Source organism: Diceros bicornis, chromosome 31 (assembly GCF_020826845.1).
Source record: "Diceros bicornis minor isolate mBicDic1 chromosome 31, mDicBic1.mat.cur, whole genome shotgun sequence".
NCBI classification, from domain to species: domain Eukaryota; kingdom Metazoa; phylum Chordata; class Mammalia; order Perissodactyla; family Rhinocerotidae; genus Diceros; species Diceros bicornis.
In genome coordinates, this window is record NC_080770.1 from 4361603 (window position 1) to 4376461 (window position 14859).

General features: G+C 61.9%; 1 protein-coding gene across 1 annotated transcript; it reads left to right on the forward strand.

Annotated features, from left to right (window-relative positions):
- Positions 1–1598: 1598 nt before the first annotated feature.
- On the forward strand, positions 1599–10014 carry FGF3 (fibroblast growth factor 3). The gene is given in 4 exon segments (XM_058527682.1): positions 1599–1818; positions 4101–4204; positions 9656–9914; positions 9917–10014. Coding segments are annotated over 4 exon segments (681 nt in total).
- The last annotated feature ends 4845 nt before the right edge of the window (positions 10015–14859 follow it).

The following is a 14859-nucleotide window of genomic DNA, read 5'->3' on the forward strand; positions in this document are numbered from 1 at the left end:
TGGTGCCCTGCACACCAGCCCCTCCCCGGGAAGGACCAAGGTCCCAAATCCTAATGCAGGCAAAAAGGATGGGCAGGGGGCCGCCAACCCACCTGGCTCCTCCCAGAGCCCCTGGTCAACTCCACTCCAAGGCTGTGGTCTAGACCACTGGACTCCACACTGGGCTCCACACCCAGCTGGCAAATCCCCCCTACTTGAGCCTTCTTGTCAGTAGGCCAGGGGGCTGGTAGGGGGCAGAGGCCAGGGGAATAACAGGAGGGTGTGGGGTTGTGGCTTTTCCCAACATCTGTCTGAAGCCCCTCTTCACTGGGGTCCCTAGGGGAGATACCCCCCATTCAGTCCAAGGGCCCTCCAGGGGCATCTATATTGCTGCTCCCTACCCACCAGGTGGGGATATTTCCCAGGCTGTGCTACTTCTCTCTTCTCTAGTGTCCTTTCTCTGTGGCCACCAGACTTCCACGCTTTTCTGTGGGGATCCCTCCCACACAATCTCTTGGTCTCCATCTGTTACTTGATCTCTCTCTCCTTCTGTCTGTGGATCTCTGGCATATTTCTCCTGCGCTGGCTTCCTGCCTGTCTTTCTCTCTGTGTCTGTCTCTCTAGCTCTCTGGGGCTCTCTGTCTCCGTGCCCTTGCTCTGGCTCTCCAGTCCCCCTCCCACCTCCCCAACCCCCTCTCTGGCCCACTGCTGGGACTGGACCCTCTGAGGCCCGCCCGAGGTGTGAAAACCTCGCCCTTCCGGATCTGCCCGGATGGGGTGCGTGACAGGATAAAGCACCTCCTGGCGGGGCCCGCCACGCCTCGGGCCACCTAGGACAGCGCACCGGCTCCAGCGGGGAGCCCCGGGCACAGACACAAGCCCGGGGTCCCCCACGCGCGCCCGCGCCCCGGGCCCTCCCCTCGCCGCCCTCCGCGGCCCCCTTCATTATGCGCCGCCTTTAAGGGGCGTTTGTCAGCGCGACTTCCCCGCAAGTTGTTTTCCCGGACATCAGTCAGCGGCGGCGGTCCTATTGTGCCGGCGGATTGATGGGGGGCGGGAGGGGGTGACAGGGCCTGGGGCGGCCGCCTCGAGGCCTCGGTCTATAATTTTCGGTGGCATAATTGGTCTGGGGGAGGGGGCGGGGGAGGGGCGGGGAAGGGACCTTTCAGAGTCGGGAGGGCGCGCGGGGGCGCGGGGCGCGCGGCGGAGTGGAGCCGCGGCTCGACGACGGTGCGCGGGGGGCGAGTGTGCCGGGCCCGAACCCCGCGCCCCGCCGGGCTCCCCACCCGCTCGGCCTCCCTCCCCTCCCGCGCCTCCGCCTGGGGACCACGTCGGCCTTTTGTTGCCGAACCGTCTTTTCTTTCAGCGTTTTGCGCAGCAACGGAAATTTCACCCGATCCTGGGTGAAAATTAAGGGATCTCTCTCTCTCTCCCTCTCTCTCTCTCTCTTCCATCCTCCCTCCCCTCCCTCCCCTCCCCCACGTTCCGCGGAGCCAGAGTCGGCACCGCCAGGCGCGGGACCGGCTCCGAGCGCCTCGCCCCGGCCCGGCTGCCGCCCCTTCCATGGGCTCCGCGCTCGCCTGCAGCCGCCGCCGCCGCGGGGCGGGCGCGATGCCACGATGGGCCTGATCTGGCTCCTGCTGCTCAGCCTGCTGGAGCCCGGCTGGCCCGCCGCGGGCCCCGGGGTGCGGCTGCGGCGCGATGCGGGCGGCCGCGGCGGCGTCTACGAGCACCTCGGCGGGGCGCCCCGGCGCCGCAAGCTCTACTGCGCCACCAAGTACCACCTCCAGCTGCACCCGAACGGCCGCGTCAACGGCAGCCTGGAGAACAGCGCCTACAGTGAGTGTCCGGCCTGGCGGCGCCCCTGGAGGTCCCCGGGGAGGAGCGGTGCCCCGGGAGAAGGCACGGAGCGCGAAGGGTGTCCGGGAAAGCGGACCACCCCCTGCTGCCAGAGGGACACCGCTGGGGTCCCCTCTTCTCCCCCCCACGTCCAGGAGAAGAGCACGAGCGGAGCTGGCGGTGGTGGGGAAGCTGACGTCCGAAGTGGGTGCGGGTGGCCAATGTCCGTTGTCGGGGCGAGCTGGTCCAGTCTCCCCTCCAACCCACCCGCTCGTCGGAGGGGGCGCGCAGCAGGCGGTCCCGGGGCTCCCAGGTCGGCTGGGCTCAGTGGCCCTGACAAGTTTGAGCCCTTTGAGTTTTTCGGAGAAAAGGCCCTGGACAGGCATTTACCATCATCTTTATTATTTTGAGGGTTTCTCCTCCTTCTGCCCACCCCGGGGAGCCCCGCCGTCCCCTCCGCCCTTGGCGCTCTCAGCCGCCCAGGTGGCCGCCCCGCGCCGATGCCTCTGCGCGGAGGACACTCGCCCTGAAGAGCGGGGCTCCCGGGCCGCGGCCGCCACCGATAGTCATTTGCCCGGGCCGGAATCCGCAGCCCTCCCTCCTTCCCCTTGGCAGCAGAGCGACAGGCAGGGTAGACACCCCCGCTGCTGCGTGGGGGGCCGCCAGATACGGGCTAGGAGCACGGAGGGGCGTCCCCCTGGGCCTGGGGGAGCAGAGACACCCCCACCCTGCCCTGCAGCCAGGACCCACGGCTGGACTGCGCTCGAGCCAGAGTCCCATGAGGCTCGTCCGGTCGCGGGGCCCGTGGCCAGGGCTGAACCCTCCCGCGAGGAGGGCAAAGCCAGGAGGACGAAGCAACTCTGCTCGGAGAGGAGCAGGGGAGCCGAACTCAGGGCCCAGCAGGACCGCAGTGGGGAGCGTGGGAGTGTGGCCAGGGACTCGCGGGTCCTCCGCTGCGAGGCGGCGCTCGGCCTCCGCCCCGGGCGCAGGAAGAGGTGCGGTGGATTCAAGGCGGCGGCGGGAAACCGCTGCTTCCTCGAGGAAAGCCGCAGCTCCGCGAGGGCGTCTTCGGAGGACGCCTCTAGAGCTGCGCAGTGGGGACCAGCTGTCGCCAGGGCGTCCCCGCGCGCAGGATGCGGCCACGGGAGTGCCCGAGCTCTCCTCGCAGCGACACCCCGGTTTTCTCCAAATCCAGTCTCCCCCTCGGAGTTGCAGAGCGTCCAAATTCTTGGGGCATCCAAGGCGGGCAGCCTGGAGGCAGAAGAGGGCGCGCGCCTGCAGCCGCCCCCGTCCCGCATCCAGACGCGCGCTTTTCTGGTCTCCGGGCCGGCGCCGCGGAATCCTTTCAGCCTACGACTTGGGGAAGCGAGAGGCCCGCAGCCTGCACCCCCGCGTGCCTCCAGTGGCCCCGCGTCTGGCCCTGTGGTCGCCGGAGGCCAGGCGCGCACCCAGAAAAGCGCCCCCTGGAGAGGGCGCCGGCCGACCCCCGAGCGCCACTCAGAGCCCTTCTCCAGGGACAATGGCCCCACCTGGGCCTTTGTTGCAGGGCCACTGAGAAAAAGCGCTCTGGTGTCCAGAAGGAAAGTGTTAGGGTGGATTTAAACTTTCTTACATACAGCGTGGAGTGGGAGAGCGGGGACCAGCTTCCCTTTGTGAGCTCCGGGTCTAAGGCAGCTTGCTGTGGATACCCTGTATCCCAGGGCTCCCCTTGGACACTCATCTCCCGCTCAGGTCCAGTGCCAGCACGTTTGGGTGGCACTGGTCAGTGCACTGCGTGGATTATATTATCAACCCATTTCATCAGGGGCGGGAACCTTCCCCCTCCCAGGACTCCACAGGCCCTCTAGGACAGGCAGCACAGGTGGAGAGGTCAGACCCGTGTCTGCAGCCGGGGTTTGAATTCCAGCTCAAACACGTGTGTGCCGTCTTGGGCAAGTCACTGAACCTCAGCAGTCTCATGAAACTAGCTGGCAGGGCTGTCGAGAGGCTCAAAAACCTCTGTGTCCTGCAGGACCACTGTGTTTGGCAGAGTCAGCGAGCGCAAGTGTTAGTTTTATTATCCCCCCAGGTTTGAGTTCTTCTTGGAGAAGCCTCCCCTGATGCTCCTCCGTCTTCACCTGCCACACAGTAATTTCTCCTTCCCCTGAACTTCCAGAGTCGCCCTCCCTTGGGTGCGTGTTGTTCCCACCACCCCCACCCGCTCCCGGAGCCTGGGCAGGGCTTTACCTCCGGGCTCTGTGGGAGGCTCTGTGGGAGTGATGAGCCTTCCCGCCTCTTCCCAGGTATCCTGGAGATAACGGCAGTGGAGGTGGGCATTGTGGCCATCAAGGGGCTCTTCTCCGGGCGATACCTGGCCATGAACAAGAGGGGACGGCTCTACGCTTCGGTGAGTCCAATCTCGGGAGGGCAGCCATCTCCTTTAAACACATCGGGGGACAGAGGGGACATGGGCAGGATAATGCTTTGCCCGGGGACGAGCAGCACCTGAGCTGGGGCCAGAACCCCAGGCCCTGTGACTCCATGCCCAGTGCTCTTTCAGCTGCTTCTATCAGAGGCGGCTACCAGCTTGAGGGACTTGGGGAGGATCATTCTGGGGGTCAGACACGTCTTATGTCCTCCGGTGCTGCCGGGTTAGAAAAATGTTCCTCCAACATTTTGTGGTCACCAGTATTGCGCTTCCCTCAAGGTAGCTGAGAGCAGGGGAGAGATGGTGCCTCACATTTCCACTGAAATAAATGGACCCAGGCGAGCCTTGGGGCAAAGCGAGGGGTGCACTGGACACAAGCTCTTCTGTCGGCTCACCCAGAGCTCTCCCGGGAGCGGGGAGAGGGGGAGCAAGGCGTGGCACAGCCGCTTCTCCCGGCGAGTGGAAAGGCAAGAGCCGTTAGCGCTTAGGAGCGAATAGAGAGGGAGGTGGCACCCACGTCCCAGGCACGCAGGCTGGAACCCCGTCTATCTACCTCCTGGGCTCCGGCAACCAAAAGGGTCCCGTGGCCCTGTGGGCATTGGCAGTGCCGCCCCCAAGGGCGGGGGCGGGAAAGACACGGAGTAAAGTACATGTAACTAGGAAATTTGCTACCTCCAACTAGTCATTACATGCAATTCGCCTGATACCTCCTTGGGCAATGAGAGGTTTTCCATCCACATGTAACCTAGACGACGCAGCCCGAGGACCATCTCCCCTCAGTTACGTCTCTCTGTTCAGTGGTGGTTGCAGGGGAAACACACCATTTCCCTGCCCCCTCTGAAGTCAGGCAAAGAGTGATGAAGAGAATTTGCCGGAAAACCCTCCTTTAAGCTGGTTATTTCATCACAGATTTTCGCTGTTTTGCTAAAGGAAATGCACAGGCTGGAATGCCCCTGTGTGTTTACTCTGACCATGCCATAGAAGCTGTTCTGGGAGGAGGGACCCTCTGCCCAGCCTCTTCTGTATGTGCTTCCAGAATCTCCAGACACTAATTGTGGTTTATCTGGACATGCCCCTAGCCTAGGGTCTGGTCTGAGTTTTCCGGAGGTGGACTGTGGCCTTCCAGACTCCTCGGACCCTGTACCCCTGGCGCTGAGTGAGCGGAACTGACTTTCTGTTATCGAAACGGGGTCAGACCACCCACAGTCGCTGCTACCCCTTATGGAGAGGGGACGCCCAGGGAGGGGGTCTCGTTGGCCTGCAGTGATGGCCCAAGGTCTTCCTGACCACAGAGGGCCTTCTACCCACACCAGGAAGTTCGCAGAGTCGGGCAGGGAGGGCTGAATCGGAAGGGAAGCCTAAGGCTTCTCCATCTCTTCCATGGGGGACCGAGACCCAGAGCCTTGAGGGACAGAACAACAAAGTATGACCTGAGGGAGCCCAGGGGGTCAGAGTTCCCTGTGACAGGACTGGCTTTGGGGAAGGAAGAGGAGAGGTTCCTGGCCCCACAGGGTGACAGCCAGGAGGTCTAGCTGGACCATGTGGAACTTTCCAGGAAAGTCTCCCTGCCCTGCAGGTAGCCTGGGAGGTGAGGCAACCTGGTGCCACCCCTGTCACCTCCACCCCGTGCCCCCATCCTGGGCACCACCGACTCACCTGTAAGCGCTGTTCCCACGGCCCTGCCTCTTGGTTGTCTGGGCTCCCTGGTCTCTGCCGTCAGCCTGCTTCTCACCACCCAGGCCAGCCGTCGCCTTCTGTGGCTCAGTGGCCACTGCATCCTGACAGCTCCCACATCCAGCCCTACCTCCCTTCTCAGTAGTAGATCACCCCCCAAAAGTCTTGATGGCTCAAAGAGCCCTGGCAGAGGGCAGCACACCTCAACTGAACTCAGCGGCTCCCCTGACTCCCTCGCGATAAGTATTGCCCCACCAGCTGCTCACTCAAGCCCAAGGTCAGCTGGGAGTCATGGCGGACACCTTCTCTCTAGGCCCCACAGTCAGCCCATCTCCAAGTCCTTGACCGGACCTCTTGAATCTCTCTCTTCAATCCATAACCCTTGCCCCCCTGCCTTACCCCCACCGCTGGAGCTCTTATGACTCAGGCCTCCATCACCTGCCACCTGGACCATTAAAACAGCCTTGGGACCGGACTACTGGCCTCCAGCCTCTCCCTCCTTCTGTCCATCCATCCATCCATCCATCCATTCACCTTTCCTTCTTCCTTCCTTCCATTCATCTACCCACTCACCTTCCCTCCCTCCCTTCCCCATCTATCCATCCATCCATCCATCCATCCATCAACATCCATCCATCCACCCACTATTTCATTCATCCATTCACCTTTCCTTCCCTCCCTCCCTCCCTCCCTCCCTCCTCCCTCCTTCCCTGCTTCCTCCCTCCCTCCTTCCCTGCTTCCTCCCTCCCTCCTTCCTTCCTCCCTCCCTCCCTCCCTCCCTCCTTCCTCCCTCCCTCCCTCCTTCCTCCCTCCCTCCCTCCCTCCATCCATCCTTCCTCCCTCCCTTCCTCCCTCCCTCCCTCCCTCCTTCCCTCCTTCCTCCCTCCCTCCCTCCCTCCTTCCCTCCTTCCTCCCTCCCTCCCTCCCTCCTTCCCTCCTTCCTCCCTCCCTCCCTCCCTCCTTCCCTCCTTCCTTCCTCCCTCCCTCCTTCCTCCCTCCCTCCTTCCTTCCATCCACCCGGCCTTCATTCCTTCCTTCCATCCACCCGGCCTTCATTCCTTCATTCATCAGTGTCCTGGCCACTTACCATATGTCGTACTCGATGCTAGGTACATGCTGGGGGGTCTTCCTAAAATGTGAATTCATTCAGGTGGATTCAGGAACTCTCCTTCACCCAAAAATTATCACCCAGGTGCCTTAGCTCAGCCCACCGAGGAGCGGCCCAGACCACCTTCTGCTCCCACCTCCCACCATCATTCTGTCGCTTGTGCCCTCCTCCAGCCTCTGGAGCCTCCCTTGGTCTCTAAAACAATCCATGCTGCTCACCCCTCCATGCCTTTGCCAGTACTGTCACTGCCTGGAATGCTCCCATCCCCGAAAATGCCCGTCCCTCCTTGACTCTCCCCAGTGTCCCCTCCTTGGGGACAGTCTCAGTCCACTTCCTCCTCACGTCTTCATCACACTGACCGCACTGCCCTCCCTGCACCCCCAGCCCGGTCCCCTGGGGCTCAGACCCAGCTGGGGCGGCAGCTGTGCCAGCGCCCCCTGCACTGCCCTGGGCTGCCTTTTCTGGAGAAGCTCCCAGTACTGGCAAAGTCTGAGAAGGATGACCAGCCAGGACGAGGCTGCTCCAGGACAGGGGGGCTGTCACCTCCCGGGGGAGGACGGACAGTGGAGCCGGGGGTGGGAGGGACGCAAAGGGCCTGGGTGGGACAGCGGGGACAGACTGGCAGTGGGGACTGTTAGGAACTGTTGCCACAGTCTCAGCTGCAGTTCCCTGGCGTCTGTGAGCCTGGCCCTGAGCTGACACCTTCCTCCTGATCATCTCGGCCTCCCCAGGAGCCCCTACAAGGTGCAAGCGGGTGCCCTGCCCCCCGCCCCGAGTGCCCTCCTCAGGAGGGCCTGAGCCCCTTGCTCTGGGAGGCTCACAGGACTGTGCCCCTTCAATTGCACCTCCAGTGTCCCTGCAAAGAGAAAGCCTGCCCTCTGGCTTCCTGGGGGATGCGCCTCCTCCAGGGGAGAGGGGCCAGGGAGAAGGGTCGGTTCTGCCGCTGAGTTTCTCACAGTTGAGCGTGGGGGCCAGACGCCAATGTAGCATGCCCGGGATGGGGGTGGGCTAAGTCTGCCCTGAGCCCGCCCACTCACCCCCGACAGCCTCTGAGCCCCACGCCACGAGGGGTCGGGCACAGGCCAGAACAGCATCAGATCCCTCTGTGCTTTGAGGCCTGGCACCATCCCTGAGCCTCGGTTTCCCCATCTGTAAAGTGCGGAGATTGGTCTTGGGCAGTGGCATCCGTACTGTGACCCAGAGAGCTCTGGGCATGTACGGAGGGGCCGGGGAACAGAGAGGGGCTGGGCTCATGGGGAGAGGCAGCCCTCAGCCCCGATTCAACCGGAGTGCCCCCACACCTCTGGACTTCCATGTCACTGGGAAGATGCATTCGGAGCTTAAACATCGTGCTCCCTGAGGTCCTTCCCGTCACATGCTGCCCAATCCGGGGACTGGCCCCGACCAGCCTGAGACCCCTGAGACTGGCCTGCGGCCCTCTGGGCCACCTGCACTCAGTAGCTGCCCCCTTCCCCCTCCCCAGGTGGAGACAGACCCCGAGGGTGTCCCGCTCCTGCCTCCTGCCCAGTCCTGCCCACCTTTTCCTGTCCCGCAGCCCTGCCCCCGGCACAGTGTGGGAGGGAAGCATTGGGAGGTGGGGAGTGGCCCCTGGCGTGCCCACCTGCCTGGAGCAGGGCCTGAAGCCTCGACTGTGTCAGCATATGGCATACTCACCCCTTCCCCAGCCCTGCCCGGGGAGACCCCACAGCAGCCCCTGAGGGACGCTGGTGGAAGCTCCTTCAGTTCAGAGTTTGCACCTCTGTCCCTCCAGACGCCCGCATCTGAGAAGGCAGGTACCCACATCCACCACCCCCCGTCCCAGGCTGACACGGGTCCCCATTAATCTCTGCCGACAGTCAACGTCCCGTACATTCTGCTTGTGCTGGGCGCCCCCCTCTGTGCCCCCCTAAGAAGAGCAGTATCTGTGCCGTCTACCAGCACAGACTTCCGGCCAGGCCCCCGGCTTCTCTGTGTGCATTCGTCCCTCCTTCATCCTGTGGGGCAGTGACCCCAAGGCCAAGACGGCGACTCTGAGTTCAAGGCCCAGGACCCACGTTCGCCGACTGACGGAGAACCCGGGCTCGCAAAACCCTGCCACGTCCTCTTTCCTTCCTCTTTTCTGTGTTCTCTTCCTTCTCTCTCATTCTCTCTCATTTATGCAATTTCTTCAAAAGCGATCTGGGGTGCCGCCCCCTTCCTTTGTCCAGATGTTCAGTCCTGCTGATGTCCACGCTGCCCGCAGACATTTAGGGCACCTGGGTCGGGCAGGCCCTGTCTCTGCTCTGCTGAGACAACCACACATCTCTGTGCTGGGGACTCCCCCAGAGTCAGTGCCCATGGAGGGGGGACGGAGCTGGGGGAACCAGAGAGGGGAGGCAGGAGAGGCCAGTCTTCTGGAGATGCTCGGGAGATCTTGGCAGAAGAGGAGACACTTGAGCTGAATCCTGAAGGCCCAGTTCACCAGACACAGGTGGGAGGGAGGGCAGGCCAGGCGGAGGGCACGGCCCGGGCAAAGGTGTGGAGGGATAAGAGTGCAGGAGCAGAGGAGGGCAGGGAGGCGGTGTGAAGGAGCATCCCTGACACCCTTGCCCCGTGTCCGCGTGGCCCCCGTGGGCGCCGACCGTGGCATCTCCCCCCGCCCCCTGCAGGAGGACTACAACGCCGAGTGCGAGTTTGTGGAGCGGATCCACGAGCTGGGCTACAACACGTACGCCTCCCGGCTGTACCGGACGGTGCCCAGCGGGCCGGGGGCGCGGCGCCAGCCCAGCGCCGAGAGACTGTGGTACGTGTCCGTGAACGGCAAGGGCCGGCCCCGCCGGGGCTTCAAGACGCGCCGCACGCAGAAGTCCTCCCTCTTCCTGCCCCGCGTGCTGGACCACAAGGACCACGAGATGGTGCGGCTGCTCCAGAGCAGGGCCGGGCTCCGCGGAGGGCCACCCAGCCCCGGGGGCGGCGACAGCAGCAGAGGCAGCAGAGCCGGGGAGGTCGCAGGGCCCCCCAGGCCTGAGGGAGTGGAGGCCTGATGCTTTCTGGCCCCGGGCTGGGCTCTGAGCTCACGGCCAGCCCGGCCTGGCAGGTGTGGACCAGCCGACGCCTGCATGTGCACCATCAGCTGACCACCGGGGCCCAGTGGGTTTCCATGACTGGCTCCCCCACTCCGTACCCCCCTTTGCTGCTTCTGGGCTGGCTCCTGTTTCGAGGGCCAGCGAAACACGTTCTCAACCTCTCCTGATCCTCCCAAACAAGGGTCACATCAGAACGAGGGGGGTTCAGAGGGAGGGCTGCTTTCAATGAAGACCCTTGTGGGTTTGCGTTGGCCAGGAGCCCCCTTCTCCCACAGGGAAAGCCAGCTGAAACTCGGGGGCCCAGCTGAAACGCGGGGGCCCAGCCACTGAGGAGTCGCCGTGCCGTGTGTCTGTGGGCCACGTGGGGTCTGTGTAATCGAGACATTAAAGTATTTTATTCTACTGTGTCACTGAGTAGATGATAACACAACACGAAGAGACACTGGCGGTTTTCACGGATTATTTTTTGAACGGATCTGCTTGTGACTACAGCAGCGTCTGTTCCAAATCGTGATTTTAAGATGTGAGATTGTATTCTGAGAAATTAGGCTAAAGATGCATTTAATGCCCTGGTTTTGAAAGTATTTTTTGAAAACAATAGATGGTTGGTGTGGATGGAAAAAGTAGGCTAATGCTTGTGTGTGCGTGTGTGTGTGCAAGTGAGTTCTTGTGGGTGTCAGCATGTGGCTGTGTTTGTGTGCACACGTGCATGCATCTGTGTGTGTATGTGTGCATGCATCTGTGTGTGTACACGTGTGCATGCATCTGTGTGTGTATGTGTGCATGCATCTGTGTGTGTACATGCGTGCATGCATCTATGTGTGTACACGCGTGCATGCATCTGTGTGTGTGTGTTCCTGGTTGTGTCTGAAGGTATTGTGCATATGTGTGTGCACACACGTGTAGAGAGAGAGAAAGAAAGAGACTTACTTCATTTAGAACTCCAAGAAAACTTCCCCCATCGTGCAGCCGTGTGCTTCTGCGTGGATGGTCTTGAGCACCTGTGCTGTGGCCGGATACGGCTCTCTCCGGAGTCCGTTATTCCTGCCACCTGCCACCAGCGCCTTGAGCGTTCCTGGCTTTCCCTAAGAAAGCTCGGCTCAGAGGGGTGACATGAATTGCCAGGTCCACCGCCAGTAGGTGTCCAAGCTCCATCTTGGAACAGGTGCCTTCCCTGCCCCCCCCCCCCGCCACGCACCTGCTCCCCCAACAATGGCGGAGGCGGGGTCACCTGGGGCAGGTGAGAACCGAAGGGCAGGGCATGGGCAGCGCTCTCACTCTTCCCGGACCCCACAGGGGCAGCCCTCCCAGGTGAGGGGTGTGGCCCGGCCTGTGCCCACAGCGGACGGAGGCGCTCTGTTCCCTGCCCTGCTGGGGTCAGCCCGCACCAGCCAACCACAGGAGGAGGCCGGCTCAGTGCCGACATCTGTGCAACAGCCTGCGAGGATCCTGCCAAGAGCTGCCCGGCGCAGGACGTGATGACCTCGCCCCGCCCCCCACCAGCCCCCTCGGCGAGTCAGGTTCCCAGTAGTCTTCCCCCTGCAGGAGCGAACATTCACGGAGACAATCAGGAGCAGCTGCTCACGCTGGGCTTTCCCCTGGGGTTTTGTCTTTTGTCTGGAATGAGACGGAGCAAGTGCCACCATCCCTCCCATCTTGCAGACGAGGAAACTGAGGCTCGGTTGGTGTGGGTAGAGGGGTGCAGCGGGGTCGCATCCTCCCCAGCACTCGATGCTCCCTGATCAACAGACGGCCCCTAAAGAAGGCGGAGGGAGACGCTGGGGGCTCTCGGTTAATATTTAAAGGTTAGACAAGAGAACGTGCGTTTTCTGCGGCTGACAGGCTGTGCCTGGTCAGACCCCACCCTCCCTGCGGGCTAGGCAGTCTCATTCCGGGCCCAGGTTAGGAGGGAGTTATGGGTCAACTCGTTCCCAAAGTTCACGTGTTGGTGTCCTAACCCCCAGTACCTCAGCGTGTGGCTTTCTTTGGAAATAGGGTTGTTGCAGATGTACTTAGTTAAGATGAGGTCATGACGTAGGGCCCTGATCTGGTGTGGCCGTGTCCTCGTGAGAAGGGGAAGCTTGGACGCAGACTCGCACGGGCAGAATGCCGTGTGGAGACGGAGGCAGAGACAGCGATGCTTCTACACACCGAGGAACGGCAAAGATCCAGCAAACCCCCAGAAGCTGGGGGGCCGGGGGGACCCGGAAAGACTCTCCCTCCCAGCCCTCAGAGGAGCCCACTCTGCCGACCCCTGGATCTCGGACGTCCAGCCTCCAGGACAGGGAGAGAATAAATGTCTGTTGTTTAAGCTGCCCTGTCTGTGGGTCTTTGCTACAGCAGCCTGAGCTGAGTCACATAGAGGACAAGGGGCCTGGCTGCCTGGCCATTCGAGTGGCCCCCGAAAGGAGAGGGGCCCTGCTCCTGTTGATGAGGGGAAGGGAGTGGGTCCCCAGGCTGAAGGAGTGGCCTCCGCTGGAGGCGTTCGGGGGGCACTGGCTGCATAGGGTGCACCGAGATGCCAACACCGGGCCCATCTAACACAGGCCTTGGGGGGTCTTGGGGTGCTGAGGACAGGGCCGTGGAAGATTCCAAAGAGAGGCCTGCACAAGCGTCCCAACCCACGCTCCTTTTGAACCCCAGACACTCCCCCAAATCAGCATTTTGTTTTGTAAGCAATGAAAATGAACCCAAAAGGGAAAAAGCACTTAGTGTCTGTTTAAAAGCACTAAGTAAATGTAGTGGAACCCAGCCTGGTCCCCTAGCCAGTCAGAGCTACTGTGGCCAGGGTCATGGAGGTGACGGCTTGCACATGAGGGCACTTTGGGGGGGCTCGCCTAGGTGGCAAGTGTCACAGTCACGCTCACCTCCCGGACGGGACAGCTAGGCTTAGGAGGAGTGGTGACCTGCCTGGAGGCACCCAGCTCGAGGGTAGTTGGGTCCTGGACGCCCGCGTGGTGTCTGCTGCGGGCCGCGGGGTGAGGGCCTGCGAGGCACCAGGGCTCCGGTACCCAAGTCGGGGTCACGGGGAAGGTGGCACTGCCGCTGCCCTGCTCCCCTCTGCCTCCCGACCTGCAGACACCTGGCCCCCAGGAGGCTCCCCCCGCCTCAGAGCCCCTGCTCCCTGGCTTCCCTCTGTCCAGTGTGCACGTTTGCAGGACACTGAAGCTGGCGGAGTTCTGCCCCGGGTGCCATGCTGTCCTGGCACCCCAGGGGCGCCCCTGTCCACACCCATCTCCGCACACTGCACAGCCCGCCACAGCTGAAGGCTGAGGTCTGAGGGACACTAAGGAGGCTGCAGACCCTCGGAGCCCACACTCGGGTCCTGCTTTCATTGCTGCCTTCTCTCCTTCAAGGAACGTGCAGGTCCCTGAAGAGCCCTCCTGGGGGAGGGACTGCAGCAGGTAGGGTCCCCTGGAAAAGGAGGTCGGGGTGGGAGTGGAGCCCTGTGAACCCGGCACTCTTCACTATTTGGCCTGGACCGGGCAAAGGCTGGAGGCCAGGCACCTGTGCCTCCATGAGAAGATGCCACCGGAGCCACGACAGGACGTCCTAGAAGCTCCAGTGACGACAGCCTCCCTCCCTCCCTCCCCTGCATTTGCCATCACCCCTACCTGCCCAGCCGGGGGGAGAGGGAGGGAGAGGAGGAGAGGGGGACGGGGTGGGGCAGGGGTGCCTGCGAGAATCTCTGGGCTTTGGGTCAAGAACCTGCAGACGTGAGAATGTAAAATGTGGCAGCCGCTGTGGAAAACAGGCCGGCGGTTCCTCCAAAGTTTAACTCAGAATAAGCATATGACCCGGCAATTCTGCTCTGAGTCTATGTCTAAAAGATGTAAAAGCAGGGACTCCAACAGATGTGTGCACAGCCACGTTCACAGCAGTGTTACTCACCACAATCAGAGGTGGAAACAGCCCAAGTGTCCATGGATGGATGAACAGATAGACAAATGTGGTGTATCCACATGATGGAATATTACTCAGTCATGAAAAACAGGGAAATTCGGCACATGCTACAACACAGATGAAACATGAGGGCATGATGCTGAGTGAAATAAGCCAGACACAAAAGGACAAATCCTGTGTGATCTCTCTTATATGAGGACTGAGAGTCATCAGATTCATAGACAGAAAGTAGGATGGTGGGTGCCACGGGGTGGGAGAGGGAGATGGGGAGTTGGTGTTTAATGGGGACAGAGTTTCAGTTTGGGAAGGTGAAGAGTTCTGGAGATGGATGGTGGTGATGGTTACACAAGATTGTGAATGTGCTTCATGCCACAAAATTGTAACTTAAAAATGGATGAAATGGTAAAAGAGCATCCAAAAAGGCGGCCCCGCCTTGACTGTGGGAGTCGGGTTGTTCCTCTTAGCACCTTCGCCTCCAAAGGGAGACAGTTGGGAGTGTCGAAGGCGCTCAATGAACAGGGCTGAATAAACAGAAAATAAAAGACTCTTTAGGGCGTGGCCAGCCGGTCACCTGGCCTGATGGGAGCTGATGGGAGAGGCGGCCAGGTAGCCTTGGAGGCTGTGGCCCTCTGCCTGCCCAGGCCTGGCCCACCCCCGCCCGCCCCCAGAAAAAGGCGGCCCTGTCCGTGTGAAGCCAGCAGACCAAGGACCCGCTGCCCTGCCCCGGAGCTCTAGCCCTGGGTGGCCCCCTGGTCCATCTCGGCCTCTGATGGGGAAGGCAGGACGGCCCGGGGTGACGGGGCCTCAGCTGCTCCAAGCGGGCCTTTGAGCCCCCGGGTGGGTTCAGAGGTCTCCCACCTCCCGGGGGTTGAGGGACTCTGAAA